This window comes from Trachypithecus francoisi, unplaced genomic scaffold (assembly GCF_009764315.1).
Source record: "Trachypithecus francoisi isolate TF-2019V2 unplaced genomic scaffold, Tfra_2.0 Contig01440, whole genome shotgun sequence".
Lineage (NCBI taxonomy): Eukaryota > Metazoa > Chordata > Mammalia > Primates > Cercopithecidae > Trachypithecus > Trachypithecus francoisi.
The window spans coordinates 16655339-16674602 of NW_022681431.1; the positions used below are offsets into that span (position 1 = coordinate 16655339).

Here is a 19264-nt window from a genome sequence, read left to right on the forward strand (position 1 = left end):
CATAATGGTTGAACTAGTTTACAATCCCACCAACAGTGTAAAAGTGTTCCTATTTCTCCACATCCTCTCCAACACCTGTTGTTTCCTGACTTCTTAATGATTGCCATTCTAACTGGTGTGAGATGGTATCTCATTGTAGTTTTGATTTGCATTTCTCTGATGGCCAGTGATGATGAGCATTTTTTCATGTGTCTGTTGGCTGTATGGATGTCTTCTTTTGAGAAATGTCTGTTCATATCCTTTCCCCACTTTTTGATGGGGTTGTTTGTTTTTTTCTTGTATATTTGTTTGAGTTCTTTGTAGATTCTGGATATTAGCCCTTTGTCAGATGAGTAGGTTGCAAAAATTTTTTCCCATTCTGTAGGTTGCCTGTTCACTCTGATGGTAGTTTCTTTAGCTGTGCAAAAGCTCTTTAGTTTAATGAGATCCCATGTGTCAATTTTTGCTTTTGCTGCCGTTGCTTTTGGTGTTTTAGACATGAAGTCCTTGCCCATGCCTATGTCCTGAATGGTACTACCTAGATTTTCTTCTAGGGTTTTTATGGTATTAGGTCTAACATTTAAGTCTCTAATCCATCTTGAATTAATTTTCGTATAAGGGGTAAGGAAAGGATCCAGTTTCAGCTTTCTACTTATGGCTAGCCAATTTTCCCAGCACCATTTATTAAATAGGGAATCCTTTCCCCATTTCTTGTTTCTCTCAGGTTTGTCAAAGATCAGATGGCTGTAGATGTGTGGTATTATTTCTGAGGACTCTGTTCTGTTCCATTGGTCTATATCTCTGTTGTGGTACCAGTACCATGCTGTTTTGGTTACTGTAGCCTTGTAGTATAGTTTGAAGTCAGGTAGCGTGACGCCTCCAGGTTTGTCCTTTTGACTTAGGATTGTCTTGGCAATGCGGGCTCTTTTTTGGTTCCATATGAACTTTAAAGCCGTTTTTTCCAATTCTGTGAAGAAACTCATTGGTAGCTTGATGGGGATGGCATTGAATCTATAAATCACCTTGGGCAGTATGGCCATTTTCACGATATTGATTCTTCCTATCCATGAGCATGGTATGTTCTTCCATTTGTTTGTGTCCTCTTTGATTTCACTGAGCAGTGGTTTGTAGTTCTCCTTGAAGAGGTCCTTTACATCCCTTGTAAGCTGGATTCCTAGGTATTTGATTCTCTTTGAAGCAATTGTGAATGGAAGTTGATTCCTGATTTGGCTCTCTGCTTGTCTGTTACTGGTGTATAAGAATGCTTGTGATTTTTGCACATTAATTTTGTATCCTGAGACTTTGCTGAAGTTGCTTATCAGCTTAAGGAGATTTTGGGCTGAGACAATGGGGTTTTCTAAATATACAATCATGTCATCTGCAAACAGGGACAATTTGACTTCTTCTTTTCCTAACTGGATACCCTTGATTTCTTTCTCTTGCCTGATTGCCCTAGCCAGAACTTCCAACACTATGTTGAATAGGAGTGGTGAGAGAGGGCATCCCTGTCTTGTGCCAGTTTTCAAAGGGAATTTTTCCAGTTTTTGCCCATTCAGTATGATATTAGCTGTGGGTTTGTCATAAATAGCTCTTATTATTTTGAGGTACGTTCCATCAATACCAAATTATTGAGCGTTTTTAGCATAAAGGGCTGTTGAATTTTGTCAAAAGCCTTTTCTGCATCTATTGAGATAATTATGTGGTTCTTGTCTTTGGTTCTGTTTATATGCTGGATTACGTTTATTGATTTGCGAATGTTGAACCAGCCTTGCATCCCAGGGATGAAGCCCACTTGATCATGGTGGATAAGCTTTTTGATGTGCTGCTGAATCCGGTTTGCCAGTATTTTATTGAGGATTTTTGCATCGATGTTCATCAGGGATATTGGTCTAAAATTCTCTTTTTTGTTGTGTCTCTGCCAGGCTTTGGTATCAGGATGATGTTGGCCTCATAAAAAGAGTTAGGGAGGATTCCCTCTTTTTCTATTGATTGAAATAGTTTCAGAAGGAATGGTACCAGCTCCTCCTTGTACCTCTGGTAGAATTCAGCTGTGAATCCATCTGGTCCTGGACTTTTTTTGGTGGGTAGGCTATTAATTGTTGCCTCAATTTCAGAGCCTGCTATTGGTCTATTCAGGGATTCAACTTCTTCCTGGTTTAGTCTTGGGAGAGTGTAAGTGTCCAGGAAATTATCCATTTCTTCTAGATTTTCTAGTTGATTTGCGTAGAGGCATTTATAGTATTCTCTGATGGTTGTTTGTATTTCTGTGGGGTCGGTGGTGATATCCCCTTTATCATTTTTTATTGCGTCTATTTGATTCCTCTCTCTTTTCTTCTTTATTAGTCTAGCTAGCGGTCTGTCAATTTTGTTGATCTTTTCAAAAAACCAACTCCTGGATTCATTGATTTTTTGGAGGGTTTTTTGTGTCTCTATCTCCTTCAGTTCTGCTCTGATCTTAGTTATTTCTTGCCTTCTGCTAGCTTTTGAATGTGTTTGCTCTTGCCTCTCTAGTTCTTTTAATTGTGATGTTAGAGTGTCAATTTTAGATCTCTCCTGCTTTCTCTTGTGGGCATTTAGTGCTATAAATTTCCCTCTACACACTGCTTTAAATGTGTCCCAGAGATTCTGGTATGTTGTATCTTTGTTCTCATTGGTTTCAAAGAACATCTTTATTTCTGCTTTCATTTCGTTATGTACCCAGTAGTCATTCAGGAGCAGGTTGTTCAGTTTCCATGTAGTTGAGCGGTTTTGATTGAGTTTCTTAGTCCTGAGTTCTAGTTTGATTGCACTGTGGTCTGAGAGACAGTTTGTTATAATTTCAGTTCTTGTACATTTGCTGAGGAGTGCTTTACTTCCAATTATGTGGTCAATTTTGGAATAAGTGCGATGTGGTGCTGAGAAGAATGTATATTCTGTTGATTTGGGGTGGAGAGTTCTATAGATGTCTATCAGGTCCGCTTGGTGCAGAGATGAGTTCAATTCCTGGATATCCTTGTTAACTTTCTGTCTCGTTGATCTGTCTAATGTTGACAGTGGAGTGTTGAAGTCTCCCATTATTATTGTATGGGAGTCTAAGTCTCTTTGTAGGTCTCTAAGGACTTGCTTTATGAATCTGGGTGCTCCTGTATTGGGTGCATATATATTTAGGAGAGTTAGCTCTTCCTGTTGAATTGATCCCTTTACCATTATGTAATGGCCTTCTTTGTCTCTTTTGATCTTTGATGGTTTAAAGTCTGTTTTATCAGAGACTAGGATTGCAACCCCTGCTTTTTTTTGTTCTCCATTTGCTTGGTAGATCTTCCTCCATCCCTTTATTTTGAGCCTATGTATGTCTCTGCATGTGAGATGGGTCTCCTGAATACAGCAGACTGATGGGTCTTGACTCTTTATCCAGTTTGCCAGTCTGTGTCTTTTAATTGGAGCATTTAGTCCATTGACATTTAAGGTTAATATTGTTATGTGTGAACTTGATCCTGTCATTATGATATTAACTGGTTATTTTGCTCGTTAGTTGATGCAGTTTCTTCCTAGCCTCGATGGTCTTTACATTTTGGCATGTTTTTGCAATGGCTGGTACCGCTTGTTCCTTTCCATGTTTAGGGCTTCCTTCAGGGTCTCTTGTAAGGCAGGCCTGGTGGTGACAAAATCTCTAAGCATTTGCTTATCTGTAAAGGATTTTATTTCTCCTTCACTGATGAAGCTTAGTTTGGCTGGATATGAAATTCTGGGTTGAAAATTCTTTTCTTTAAGAACGTTGAATATTGGCCCCCACTCTCTTCTGGCTTGTAGAGTTTCTGCCGAGAGGTCTGCTGTTATTCTGATGGGCTTCCCTTTGTGGGTAACCCGACCTTTCTCTCTGGCTGCCCTTAAGATTTTTTCCTTCATTTCAACTTTGGTGAATCTGGCAATTATGTGTCTTGGAGTTGCTCTTCTGGAGGAGTATCTTTGTGGCGTTCTCTGTATTTCCTGAATTTGAATGTTGGCCTGCCCTACTAGGTTGGGGAAGTTCTCCTGGATGATATCCTGAAGAGTGTTTTCCAACTTGGTTCCATTTTCCCCCTCACTTTCAGGCACCCCAATCAGACGTAGATTTGGTCTTTTTACATAATCCCATACTTCTTGCAGGCTTTGTTCATTTCTTTTTCTTCTTTTTTCTTTTAGTTTCTCTTCTGCTTCATTTCATTCATTTGATCCTCAATCGCTGATACTCTTTCCTCCAGTTGATCGAGTCGGTTACCGAAGCTTGTGCATTTGTCACGTATTTCTCGTGTCATGGTTTTCATCTCTGTCATTTCGTTTATGATCTTCTCTGCATTAATTAGTCTAGCTGTCAATTCTTCCACTTTTTTTTCAAGATTTTTAGTTTCTTTGCGCTGGGTACGTAATTCCTCCTTTAGCTCTGAGAGGTTTGATGGACTGAAGCCTTCTTCTCTCATCTCGTCAAAGTCATTCTCTGACCAGCTTTGATCCGTTGCTGGCGATGGGCTGCGCTCCTTTGCAGGGGGAGATGCGCTCTTATTTTTTGAATTTCCAGCTTTTCTGCCCTGCTTCTTCCCCATCTTTGTGGTTTTATCTGTCTCTGGACTTTGATGATGGTGACGTACTGATGGGGTTTTGGTATAGGTGTCCTTTCTGTTTGATAGTTTTCCGTCTGACAGTCAGAAGGACTGTCTGTTGGTCTGTTAGAGATTGCTTGAGGTCCACTCCAGACCCTGTTTGCCTGGGTATCAGCAGCAGAGGTTGCCGAAGATAGAATATTGCTGAACAGCGAGTGTACCTGTCTGATTCTTTCTTTGGAAGTTTCCTCTCAGGGGTGATGCCACCCTGTGAGGTGTGGGGTATCAGACTGCCCCTAGTGGGGGATGTCTCCCAGCTAGGCTACTCAGGGGTCAGGGACCCACCTGAGCAGGCAGTCTGTCCGTTCTCAGATCTCAACCTCCGCGTTAGGAGATCCACGGCTCTCCCCAAAGCTGTCAGACAGAGTGGTTCGGGTCTGCAGCGGCCCCGCTCTTTCCCCTAATGGACTGCAGCTGTGCGCTGTCCGCAGCGGTAGAGCCTACAGAGACAGGCAGGCTTCCTTGAGCTGCTGTGAGCTCCACCCAGTTCGAGCTTCCCAGCGGCTTTGTTTACCTACTTAAGCCTCAGCAATGGCGGGCGCCCCTCCCCCAGCCTCGCTGCTGCCTTGCGGATAGATCGCTGCAGACGGCTGTGTTAGCAGTGAGGGAGGCTCCGTGGGCGTGGGACCCTCCCGGCCAGGTGTGGGATATATTCTCCTGGTGTGCCTGTTTCCTTAAAGCGCAGTATTGGGGTGGGAGTTACCCGATTTTCCAGGTGTTGTGTGTCTCAGTTCCCCTGGCTAGGAAAAGGGATTTCCTTCCCCCTTGCGCTTCCAGGTGAGGCGATGCCTCGCCCTGCTTCAGCTCACGCTGGTCAGGCTGCAGCAGCTGACCCGCACCGATTGTCCGGCACTCCCTAGAGAGATGACCCCAGTACCTCAGTTGAAAATGCAGAAATCACCGGTCTTCTGTGTCGCTCGCGCTGGGAGTTGGAGACTGGAGCTGTTCCTATTCGGCCATCTTGCTCCGCCCCCTAGATCACATTTTAAATCAATGTTGTTGGTAACTGAGATGACCAAAGGAATCCTGAGGGCCACTAACATGTAAGAAGCTAGCAAAGCAGCCCTGAAGTCGTCTGAAAAGATGTGGTGTTGGAATTGTATCCAGCATTCCAAGGAGAAAGATGATGGGAGTGGTCAGTAGTGTCACTCCGCAGGAAGTGGAAGGAAAATTAAACATAAATTAGTGATACTGGAGATTCTGACAAGAATGGATTATGGTGGAGAGCCCTCTAGTGGAAGGGAGTGTGGTGTTTGAGGAACACGTAGCCTGATGCAGCTGCTCAGAAAATAATGTGAATGAGGCTGGAAAGGCTTTTCTTCCTTTGAATACCATGTGATAACTTTCTTATTGGAAAGAAATTAATCAGGGGTTAGTTTTAGTCTCTCAATGTGTGAAGGTTATATGTAAATGTTTTCCTCTGCCCTGTCAGAGGTAGACAAGATGAGGTTTTGAGGAACTAAAACTTGTGGGCAATGACATTTTCTTCTGCAGTGGAAAGTAGGTGGAAAGTGAGGGAAATTTTCTTCTGAGGAAAAGTATCAAAGCTGATAGTATCAAGAGACTGCTAGGGCTTATGAGACTGTGCTCAGCTGAAGGACCAAAGCAGCAGCTCGAAGCATGAGTTCATGGAGCCTTACCCATCTGTTAACAGGCTGCTAAGAAAAATCACTGTAAAATGTGTCCTTTTATGCTTTTATTTTTTTTTTACAGTGCCTCTTTGGAAAAACTACCTGCTTTACTTATTTTCTACGTTTATTGTATGAATACTGAGATTAAATTTAGAGGGAAGAAATTCTTGTTTATTTCTTCCTCACACAAAAGACAGAAGAATATTCTATATTTCTCTTCTCCCTTTGTTTTATTAAAGTAGTAATTACATATAGAGAAAATTGTGGAACAACATATGTGTAAATAGCTAACCTTGCTTCCTTCAGAGAGTAGAATTGGAGGGGGAAGACAGAAATTCTTTGCAACTATTTGGTTGTTAAAATAACCAATAAAGTTCCATATGTAGTCTTTAGGGTGAAAAGCCAAAAATAATTAATGCATATTTATAGAAAGATTAAGAAAACAATATAGAGATAGAAATGTAGGAAGAATCTGCCAGTTTAAATTCATATTGTATATCTTTAGTTATATAGCTTTTGTTACTATACAGACAGAATTTAGAATATGTAAAATTGTATATTCATAAAAATATATACCTTTTCATTTATTTCATGGGCATCTTTCCATATTGATACATATCCATTTACTTCATTTTTTTGAAACTACATAGAATTTTAAAAACATTTTTGGGGAGACTTTTTAAAATTTAAATATATACACAGAAAACTGTCCAGCTTAATGGACACATAAAAGTCAAGTGAGGACACTCATATAACCACCCTCCAGATCGAGATAAAGAGAAATGCTGGTCACCACATAAACCTTCCTCATTCTAACTCCCAGGCAGAAACCTTCTCCCTCCTATGTGTGTAACTACTGTTCTGATTTCCATGCCTATAGATTAGTCGTATCTGTTTTATAACTTTATATAAAATGAATCATATATAGTTATGTATGGCTTTTGTGTATGTGTGTCTGTGTTATAAGGTTTTTCAGTTAACATTGTTTTTGTGATGTTTATCCATGTGGTTTCATATAGCAGTAGTTTATCTTTTTCTATTTAGTATAGCAGACTATAATAGAATGTGTAGATATCACAGCTGATGCATTCTTTTTTTTTTTTTTTTTTTGAGACGGAGTGTCACTCTGTCACCCAGGCTGGAGGGCAGTGGCGCAGTCTTGGCTCACTACAACCTCCACCTCCTGGGTTCAAGCAGTTCTGCCTTAGCCTCCCGAGTAGCTGGGACTACAGGCACACCACCATGCCTGGCTAATTTTTGTATTTTTAGTAGAGATGGGGTTTCACCATATTGGTCAGGCTGTTCTTGAACTCTTGACCTCAGACAATCCACCCGCCTCTGCCTCCCAAAGTGCCAGGATTACAGGTGTGAGCCACTGCGCCTGGCCGATGCATTCTATTCTTGATGGGCATTTAGTTGTTTCACATTGGGGGCTATTATGGAAATGTTTATAAGAGCCTTCTTGTCTCTTTTGAACATACTTCTATTGAGCAGGTGCACATTTCTGTGAGATATATGCCTAGGAAAAAAATTGCTAGGTCATAGAGTATGTATATGTTCAGCTCTAGCAGTTATCATCCAACTATTTCCCAAAGTGGCCCTGCCATTTTATCCTTCCATCAGCAGTGTGAGAATCTTATATGCTCTATAACCTTGCCAACACTTGGTATTGATGGCTTTTTGTTTGGTTGGTTCTGCTTTTTTGTTGTAGTTTTCTGGGTTTTTTTATGGCTTTTTAAAAACGTTAATTTTAAAACCTTCAAGTGTTTTGTTATATAATATACTCTAACTTAACTAATGTCCATTTGATGAGATTTTGTCCTCTTCTCTCACTATAGCAAAGTCAGAACCTGAACAGCACTGTTGTCTAGTGAGTTCTGAGGCTTGTTCTGTGTATGATCTGACTAAGGAATATTTCATATTGGAACCAATTAACAGAGCTGATAATATATTTTTTCCTAACCGATTTTTCTGAAGTTTTCTGTTTTGAGTAATATGATAGCAACATGAAAAATTCATGTAAAATAATTTTATTTTGCTGACATGAAAAATCAATGTTGATTTCATGATGGTTGTTTTCTTCACCCTTTAGAAAAGCAGTATAGGCTGGGTGCGGTGGCTCATGCCCATAATCTGGGCACTTTGAGAGGCTGAGGTGGGCGGATCACCTGAGGTCAGGAGTTCAAGACCAGCCTGGCCAACACAGTGAAACCCCCATCTCTACTAAAAATACAAAAATTATCTGGGCATGGTGGCACATGCCTGAAGTCTCAGCTACTTGGGAGGCTGAGGCAGGAGAATTGCTTGAACCTAGGAGGTGGAGGTTGCAGTGAACCGAGATCACACCACTGCACTCCAGCCTGGGCAACAGAGTGAAACTCTGTTTAAAAGAAAAAAAAAAAGTAGTGTTAAAAGATACCATAATGTCTGAAACTAGACTTTTGGTGAAAGCCGAATTAATTATCCAGAATAATTTGCATTTTCTTAGAAAAGGCATACAGTGCATCCATCACATAAATCTTTAATCCACTGGAAAACTGCTGTGTGAATTATTTGAGAATATAATCACTTAGGTTTTGGAAAGCTGTTTGAATTTTGCCTTTTGAAATTGAAAGATTTTTCCAGGCGGGGCATGGTGTCTTGGGCCTATAATCCTAGCACTTTGGGAGGCCAAGGCAGGAGGACCACTTGAGCCCAGGGGTTCGAGAGCAGGCTGGGCAACATTGTGAGACCCCGACTCTACAGAAAAAATAAGAAATTAGCTGGATATGGTGGGGCCTGGTACAGTGGCTCATGCCTTTAATCCTAGCACTTTGGGAGGCTGAGGTGAGAGGGTGTGGTGAGCCATGATTGCGCCACTGCACTCCAGCCTCGGAGACAGAGTGAGAACCTGTCTCAAAAAAGAAAAAGGAAAACGAAAGATGTTTCCAGTTGGAGAACTTTGCTTCATAGTCTTTCTTTTAACACTCCCCTCTCCCATTTCTTCAAATTTTCTTTTGACATAGGTTTTTAAGTGTGTGAAACTCTAGGGGCTTGCTTTTAATGAGTTAAATGTAATCCTCGGGACCTCCTGCTTTTTCTGATGTTAAAGGGTGTGATTGCTTCATGATAGCTGCTCTTCCTGTTGGGCAGTATAGCTTTAAACAGGTGTCAACACAGGTGGTATTCGGTAGTATTCGATTACCCTCAGTAATTCCTTGGGAGGTTTTAGGTATTGGTAACCTTCTCTGGTAGCTGAATCGTCTTTTGGAAAGTGCCTTGTGAACTTACAAGACAGTTTTGTCTTTCCCATTGTTACTTGCTTTTGCCAGTTTGTACTGAATTACTCACTTTTTGGAATAGCTATGAATGATCAAATGAACATGTGATTCTCATACTAGTAAGTTATAGGCATGCTTTTTTACTTTCAGATGTAGAGATTCTTTACATTTCTAAGTAATTGCTGTCAAGAGCTTCTTGGAGATAGCAGAAAACGACTGCTTTCTATTCTGTTCAGTTTTGTGCAAAGCATGTGTTGGAAAAATGTCTTTAGCTGTTGAGATTTCTTAAGAGGTCATATTGTAGCATACATAACTCTAAAAGTCTGCTAATTCTTCTCTGTACTAATGGTAATGACTCTAAAAATGGCTAAATGAATTAACAAATAAGCCAAAAAAAACCTTACTAAGACAGTATTTTCAATGACCTTTTGTTTCCTAGCCCCTAAATCTTTTGGTCAATATCTGTAATGAGTAACAAAACTTGCTGACTTGACTTTTTTGCGCAATATCTGTTAAAAGTTTTATTATTCTAAATTAGGGGTGGAATGGAGAGCAGTGGTAATTGAAGGAGCACAAATATAATAAACTCTGACACATAACTTTAGGAATCTTTATCTCAGATTCATGGACCTTTTTTGGAGATTAATTTTAGAGGCCATTGTCAGGTCTTAATTAATAAACTGCCTTGACATCTAAGAGATAATTTCTGAGTATATCCTAGCCAGCGCAGTCAGTCTTTACAATGGAATCCAATAACAGTGTGCTCAGGTTGCAACTTCCTTATGGACTGGACACAGAGAATGAAGCACCCAGTAACCTAGAACCAAAGGAACTTTATGAATTTCACTGTAATTTCTGTGCCCCCCAAAACTTATTTCTCTTTCTACATAGGTATCAGTCAGAGCCGGATCTCTCATTGGCTATTGCAGCAGGGATCAGATCTGAGTGAACAGAAGAAAAGAGCATTTTACCGATGGTATCAACTTGAGAAGACAAACCCTGGTAAATAGCATTTCTTTTTATTTATTGCATCTGAAACAATACAGATGTAATGAATTACTTTAATGACTCCATGTGCTAACTTGTTCAGTAAGATAGTTTCATACTTTACGCTTTATGCAGAAAAACACTCTTAATGGTAAAAAGCTAAACCCTGATTGTAATAAATTTTATTTTATTGTCTAATATTATCTAGTCGTATTCACTTCTTCCCCTAAGACACCTCTTTGCTTTCAGGTTATATGATATTTCTAGCCATAGTTTGAAAGAACACCATGAATGTTCAGTGGCTGATTTTGTTTTCTTCAACTACATAACTATGTAAGATTCCATATCTTTTTTTTTTTCAAATCTTGTTTGAATTAGTAATGTAAATTTAATATTTTTATTTAATTCATGCTGTACCATATCTAGTGATCTCTGCTAATGATTTCTTTTTTTCTAATTCTAATGACCTGGGTAATGGATGTATCTTTGGACTTTAGGATGCAGCTGCCCTGATGACTCCCAGGAGCAGCAGTAGATTGGAAAGCAGAATGAAATCTTAAGAAAACTAAGATGACAAAAAAATGTATGTCTAGAGTTGGAAGAAGTAGGCAAGATCTATTCAAGATACTTTTAACAGGTGATTTTATAAAGTAAAATCTGAAGTTATGGGACTATCTCAATCTATACTTTACGCAGGCAAGTGGCAGTGAGCCTGCCCTCGTGTAAATTTATGATTGGGTTGTGTATTCTGTAATGCTGCAGCCTTAAAGCCTTTGCACACAGACTGAATCACTAGTCAAAATATTGCATAATAATAGCATTGGCTCTGAGGTAGAAATAAAGAATGTCATAGACATGTATTTTTGTATGTAAGTATGTGATAAGATTTTTTTCCCCAAAGGTCAGTTTCTCAATCCGAATGGTCCAGGCAGGATGAAACAGAAGAGACCATATCAACTTCTACAGTAATATTAAAAATCTATTCTGACCCCCAATTTTTATTTTGAAATGTTTCAGATATACAGAAAATTCAAAAGACTAACACAGTAGACACCTGTTTACTCTTTCTTAGATATAGTAATTAATAGATAGATATAATAATTACCATTTGGCCAGGTGTGGTGGCTCATGCCTGTAATCCCAACACTTTGGGAGGCTGAAGCGGGCAGATGGGCAGATCACTTGAGGCCAGGAGTTCAAGACCAGCCTGGCCAACATCGTGAAACCCTGTCTGTACTAAAAATACAAAAATTAGCCAGGTGTGGTGGCATATGCCTGTGGTCCCAGCTACTTGGGAGGCTGAGGCAGGGAAATTGCTTGAACTTGGGAGGCAGAGGTTGCAGTGAGCGGAGATGGTGCCACTGCACTCCAGCTTGGGTGACAAAGGGAGACCCTGTCTCAAAAAAAAATATATATATATATATTAAAATATAAAATTATTAACATTTTACATTTGCTGTATTCCTATAAAAGAAATAAATTAAGATTTATATATGTGTGTATTCAGCATTCATCTCCTAAGAATAAAGATGATCTGTATTACCACAGTCCTCATTATTATACCTATGAAAATTAATAATAATTTCATATTATCGTTTTATATCCAGTCTGAGTCACATTTCTCTAGCCATTAGAAGAATGTCTTTTGTAGCTCTTTTTTTAGTATCTCTTTTAGGTTGGAAAATTAGGATGTCTCTTAAATCTAGTAATCCAAACTTTTTTTTTTTAATGACATGAACTTCTTAAGCCATGTAATTTGACAGAATGTCCCACATGCTGGATTTTTCTATTTACTTTTATTATCAAATATCTCATTTCTTTATCTTCTATATTTCTATAAACTGGAAGTTAGAATTAAAATCTGAAGTTAGGAATCATGTTGAATATTTTAGGCAAGATTACTTCATAGATTGTTTAGGGAGGCACGTACTGATGGCAGCAATTTATTTTGAAATGCATCAGAAAATAAAATGGATTTATATTTAGGGAAATGGATAGGTATGTGATAAAATATGTGGTATGAGTATGGTTTTCACTTAAAAAATTATTTCGGCCGGGCGCGGTGGCTCAAGCCTGTAATCCCAGCACTTTGGGAGGCCGAGACGGGCGGATCACAAGGTCAGGAGATGGAGACCACCCTGGCTAACACGGTGAAACCCCGTCTCTACTAAAGAATACAAAAAACTAGCCGGGCGATGAGGCGGGCGCCTGTAGTCCCAGCTACTTGGGAGGCGGAGGCAGGAGAATGGCGTAAACCCGGGAGGCGGAGCTTGCAGTGAGCTGAGATCCGGCCACCGCACTCCAGCCTGGGCAACAGAGCCAGACTCCGTCTCAAAAAAAAAAAAAAAAAAAAAAAATTATTTCACTACTGTATGTTTGAAAATTTTTGCAATGAAACACTGGGGAAAAATACTTTGTAGGTAGTGTTTACCTAATATTACCACATATTAAAAGGCCTGTCAGCATTAGAAGGTTGTAGCACTATTCATACGCCAAGCTTGATGATTTTGTTAAAATGGTAACCACCAGATCTTTTCTTTGCAGTTTGTGAATAATCTTTAGGGTGACATTTTGCCCCTGGATAAATATTCTTTCCTGCAGCGGCTTTCACCAGTGGCCTTAGCATTCATTGATAATTCTTTTTGAATCTGTTATTCTAACGGGGATTGCAAAATGGGATAATCAACTGGTAAGGCCAAATTCCCTCACTGAAGTTTCGGGGTTGGGCTCTAGTCCGGCTCTGAACTAGAAACAGGAGGGAGGACTAAGGTGCAGCTCCAGGGCCACGGTGGCATTGTTGCAGCTGATCTGATAGCCAGTTGTTGGATACTAACTACAGGAGTCCAGCTTTAGCACTGAGCTGATAGTGTTCTTCCAAAACTGGTTTTATTTTTTTTTTATTGTTATTTATTTTAGCTTTTAAAAATCTTATTTCCTGTTTTAGTTTATCTTGAAACCAGAGCCAGGCCCACTCATTATCGGGAAATTAGAGGAAGGTAGAACTAGGGAATTGAAACTAATGGCATTCTTCTAACTGATCATTAGGAGCTGATTTCTTTAAGGACATAGTGCCTCCTTTTAAGACGTTCCTTTAATTATCTGCATTTGGTTTTCGGTGAGGTTGCATTATTGTCACCTTTTTAAAAGAAATACTTTCTATTTTTTGTTTAAAAACCAAATCCTAACTACTGGTTTTCTTGTCAAGTTTTTCTGTGGGACATAATTTAAAGGCAGCCAGAGATAAGAGGGTAAGTTCATAATTGCCAGTTGGTAGTTGTTGTTGCATTAACAGCAATTGGGTATTAGCAGTTGAAATTTGTTTGTCTTTTTCTTTGCATTTTCACCTTTATTATAAAGGCAAATATGGCGTAGAATTCTTTCTTGATAAAAGTGATTTTGTTTTGTTGGCTGTAAAATAACCTTTGATTTTAGCTAAAGAATTTGGAGCTACTATTACGTTTGGTTAAGATGAACTAAAATTGTGTTAGCTTATAGGACAGCAGATCCTTTGCTGCAAGTCATTTCAGACCTGATTAGAATCCACCCAAATGTCCCTCAGTTGAGAACTGGTTAAATAAATTAATGGCACATCTGAACAATGGAAGCTTATGGAGCTATATAACTACTTTTTGAAGGCAGCTTTATATGAATTAAATTTATATGAGGTGATATGGAATTCATAAGTAAAAAAAGGTACATTAACAGTATCAAAGGCATATTTATGTAGGGGAACACACACACACACACACACACACACGTATATATTTACCTAAGCATAGAAGATCTCTGAAAAGCTGTGTTAGGAACTGGGAAGAATAGCTCTGTGGAGGGGAACTGAGTGACTGGGAGTACAGGGGCAAGGAGTTAACTACACAGCCTAATGTGTCTTTCTAAATTTTGTACTATGTACTTGTATTACATATTTGAAAAATAAAGTGTAATAGGAAGGAAAGAGAGAGACCAAAAGAAATCAGTCTGCCTTGTAAGATGAGAAAGAAAGGAAGGAAGGGAGGGAGTGAGGGAGGGAGGGAGGGAGGGAAAGAAAGGAAAAACAAAGGAAAGAAGAAAGGAAAGAAAGAAAGAAAGGAAAGAAAGGAAGAAGAGAAGACTTAGGTTTATACAGTCCAGACCTGCTTTTGAGAAGCAAGCAGAAAATAAGTTGTCTATAATTTTTATCAAGTAATTCTTTTATTTCATAATTTTTTGTCTGTCTAGGAAAGATAGCTCATTAGGGTAAGTGTAAATAGTGTGATCCCTTTACACATATTCTGAGAAGAAAATGCAAAATTAAGAAAAGTCACAAAATGAAAAACTTTTTCTTTTTTCTTCTGTAATTTAGAAAACAAAAATGTTTGTATATTCTATGACTCTATTCCTATGCGTTAGAGCATTTCTCTTTGTATACTTTGAGTGAAGTTCTTGTTTTGTTGTTGTTGAGACAGAGTCTCACTCTGCCGCCAGGCTGGAGTGCAGTAGCGCAATCTCAGCTCACTGAAACCTCTGCCTTTCGGGCTCAAGCAATTCTCCTGCCTCAGCCTCAGGAGTAGCTGGGATTACAGGCACACACCACCACGCCCAGCTAATTTTTGTGTTTTTAGTGGAGATGGGGTTTCACCATGTTGGCCAGGCTGGTCTTGAACTCCTGACCTTGTGATCCACCCACCTGGACTTCCCAAAGTGCTGGGATTATAGGCGTGAGCCACCGCACCCAGTGGAAATTCTTTTTTTCAACCTCTTCAGTCTAGATCCAGTTGGACATGGCTTTTGGTTTTTTGTAAGTTTCTCTTTAAGTGGACTCAGCAAGAAAAATAATAGAATGGATATTTAGGTTAATTTTACTGATAACCCAATTGATATAGTGTAGTTCTCTGATAACAGACTCATTATCAGAATTTCCCAACATAACTGAAAGACTGCCAAGGCATATTAATAAAATAGGCTGATGTAAACTAATCAGATAGATTTTATCTTGTTTCTTGTGAAAACACTTACAAGAAAATACCTATTTTTTTTTTAAGTGAGTGCTAAATTCAGCATGGTTGACATCAAAAGTCCTTTATTTGATCAAATTAAGTTCACAGTCTTTTTCCCTTGTCTAATTTAAACATTACTATAGCAGACAGAGTTTGCTGAGTTCCTCTTGGCATGTGGCACATATTCTCCATGTTTCTAAACAATTAAATAAAATTTGCCAAGAGGGTTATGCAGCAAATACATGAGCTAAATGTCATCGGAAGAAATGTCCAGTCCTTCACTTTCAGAATGTTAGATCTCAGAGAAACGTGTGTGTGACATGGGGGGGAGATGTGAAATTACTTTTGGAGAGGCTAGTTCCTATGGATGGCATAGTAATGATGTGCTGATAGTCCCTCACCCAGAGCTAACCCTGATCAGCAAGAACATTATCATGTATGTAAAGAGAACACTTACCAAAATTTTTAAATCTCTTAACAAATTATGAAAAGAGGTTTTTTGTTTTTGTTTTTGTTTTGTTTTGTTTTCCTCATGGGTTTAGATTTGCTAGGTGAAGGTGCAAAGTTTTGTTTTAATGAAAACTTAGATGAGGGGAAAAAACATTTCTGTAAGGAAATAGACAACACACTTTTCCTGTTAGGACCTTAGCTAACCCAGAACTCCTGTATTTTACTTCAGAGGAGTTTAAAGGCTTATATACATTGTTACTGCATTCTAGTATCTTTTTGTTTTTCTGTTAGAGTCAGTAGTTTTGAACTCATGCTTGGATTTTTTCATTGCTTTTCATCCATTTCAACCAAAACAAGATGAACTAAGGTTTCCAGAACAAATCTGTTCATTAATAGAGTGTTTCCAGAGTACTTTTTTGTGCTGTTTTTAACTACCGCTACACTGAAACAGAAAAAGGAGCCAGAAAAAAATCTGAAAAGTAATGTAATATTATGTTTTAAATTAAGCATTTTGATGAATTTAAGATTATTCATTTTTCACCTTCTTTGTGTAAACTGTCTTGATTTCATTCTTTTTCCTCCCGAGACAGAGTATCGCTCTGTCACCCAGGCTGGAGTGCAGTGGCATGATCTTGGCTCACTGCAACCTCTGTCTCCCAGGTTCAAGTGATTCTTCTGCCTCAGCCTCCTAAGTAGCTGGTGTATGCCACCACACCTGGCTAATTTTTGTATTTTTAGTACAGACGAGGTTTCACCATGTTGGTCAGGCTGGTCTTGAACTCCTGACCTCAGGTGATCCACCCACCTCAACCTTCCAAAGTGCTGGGATTACAGGCATGAACCACCGCACCCAGCCTTGATTTCTTTCAAAATAATCAGGCCACTACTTACTTTTCTATCTTCTTTTTCTCCTTTTTTCCCTTTTTTCCTCTCCCCTTTTCCTTTTCCTTCCTGCCCAGTTTTATTTCATCTGAATTTCCTTCAGTTCTTGAGACGCTCTTGACAATACAGAATATTATAAAGAGGCATAATATTAATAATAAACCCCAATACCAAGAAAGAACCATTATTATTAGTTGGCTTATTTCCTTCAACCTCTTGGTTAAGATTCTTTCTGTTCTCTGTTTTATTTGTACACATTTATCACTCTGCTTACTGAGGAGCATGCCGCAATTATGGATGTGGTCTACTACCTGGAATTCACTGACCTATTGCCCACCCTTCATCCTGAAACTCTTTCTTTCTTTACCAGGGTCAGCCCCTGGACAAGAGGTTGTATTCCCTTACTGAGTCTATTTCTACCTCTATCTTGATCAGCCGTGATAACCGGTTGGCTCTGTTTTAGTCCTTTTCACCCTTGCTGTAGAATAAAATTTATATAATTTTAATTAGGTAGATTCCAGAGCTCTTGCTGTGCTGTAATCCCTACTTGTTTTCAGAAAAGCACTAAAGACCGTGAAACCCTCCAGCCCCCAAATTCCTGCTTATGTCTAAACTTAGTTAACTTTCAATTAGGCCCAGACTGAATTCTCAGTTTATTTTGGCAGAATGAAACCCTTTTAAATTGTTTAAAGAAGAGTTTCGGTTTAGAGTTTCATGTTGGGTAGAGCAGAAATGTTTTTAAACCAGGGGTCAGCAAACTCTTCATATAAAGGGCCAGACAGTGAATATTTTAGGTTTTGCAGGTTATATGATCTCTATCACAGCTACTCAGCTCTTCTGCTCCAGTGCATTCATAGCTATAGACAATCTGTAAATGAATGAGCATGAGCATGAGCATGCTGCAGTAAAACTTTATTTACAAAAATAGGCAGCGGGTATAATTTGCCAACTCTGTTTCAGGGTGGGCTGTAAATCTCTAAAGCATTATATGATGACAAGCTTACTTGTTTGAGCAGAAATGTTAAGTCATTAAATATTTACTTTCCATCACATGCTATAGGAAATCACATACATACTAAGGGCTGAAACACAAAATGAAAGATATAAAAATACTCTGAGTGATATTTAAACCCATTGGCCATAATACAAAAGACTGACAAATTTGACTATATTACAATTAAGATCACAAAGCACACTATAAAAAACAAATGACAGACCAGAAAAAAAATTGCATTCTTTATGACTAGCAACTGCTATGATTTCTATGCACCCATAAGCAGAATAACCCCCTATAAAAGGAACAACAGGTAGGACTTCACAAGAAAAGATATAAATGATCAATAAACAGGAAAAGATGCTCATTCTTATAAGTAGTGAAGCCTCTATATTAAAGGGAAATTTTTTGCTGCCAAATTTATACATTTGAATAATTAATAATAGTGTATTGGGGGATAAAGGGAAATAAACAACTGGGGATGATTGTGATAATTTTTATTAGTTATCTATTCTTATACAATAAATTACTCACAATTTAGCAGCTTAACACAATCAGCATTTATTATCTCATAGTTTTCGTAGATCAGGAATCCAGGAGTGGCTTAACTGGTTGTTTCTGGCTCAGAGTTCTGTAGAGGTTGCCGTCCAGCTGTCAGCCTGGGCTGCAGTCATTGGAACTGGATGGTCCACTTGGAAGTTCACTCATGTGGACGTGGACAGGCCCTAGGTCCTCACTGCTTGTTGGTCAGAGACATCAGTTCCTCACAACATGGGCCTCACCATCCACTGCCTGAGTGTTCTCACACATGGCAGGTAGTTTTCCCTTGAGTGAATAAGAGAGAAAGCATCCAAGACAGATGCCACAGTGTCTTCTGTATTTTGATCCTGGAAGTGACATACCATCACTGCCACATGCTGTTGGTCACACAGGCTAATCATAGTGCAGTGTGGGAAGGGACTACACAGAGGTGTGCAAACCAGGAGGCAGGGATCCTTAGGGACGTTGGAGGTTGACGTCCACATTCATGTGCTGGGACTGAATGTCTGAGGCCTTGTTTCTGTCTATCACCTGGTTTCTGCACTTCTCCATGTGGCGTTTGCTGTGGCTGCAGTGTCCAAGATGGCTTTTTCTCTCAAATGCTGGCACCTGGGTGTAGTTGGCACAAGCCCCTGGGGACTGTCAGAGCATCTTTCACTCCATGTGGCCTCTCCACGTGGCTATCTTGGGCTTCCTTACAACATCATAGTCTCAGGTTAGTCAGACTTCTTATATGGCTACTCTGGTTTCCCCCAGAGCCAGCATTTTAGGAGACCTAGGCAGAAATTTCAAAGCATCTTATAACGTAGCCTTGAATTGTTTAGGTTTTCTTGCTCAACAGCCTGTCATAGGACTGACCCAGATTCAAGGGCATGATTAGCCAGAGGTATGACTTACTGTGAAGAGCTGTCTTTGAAACTTGTCCCAGGAAACCATGATTGTGAGAGATGAT

General features: G+C 39.3%; 1 protein-coding gene and 1 long non-coding RNA gene across 23 annotated transcripts in view; one reads left to right on the forward strand and one right to left on the reverse strand.

Annotated features, from left to right (window-relative positions):
* Positions 1-19264, forward strand: part of HMBOX1 (homeobox containing 1) — a 182537-nt gene that overhangs the window by 113272 nt on the left and 50001 nt on the right. For all 22 annotated transcript variants that reach the window (XM_033229672.1, XM_033229706.1, XM_033229637.1 and 19 more), the window contains exon 5: positions 10378-10488. In XM_033229672.1, the coding sequence (XP_033085563.1) occupies positions 10378-10488 (111 nt within the window). The remainder of the gene's footprint in view (positions 1-10377; positions 10489-19264) is intronic.
* Positions 1-19264, reverse strand: part of LOC117094368 — a 165388-nt gene that overhangs the window by 107975 nt on the left and 38149 nt on the right. The window lies entirely within an intron of this gene.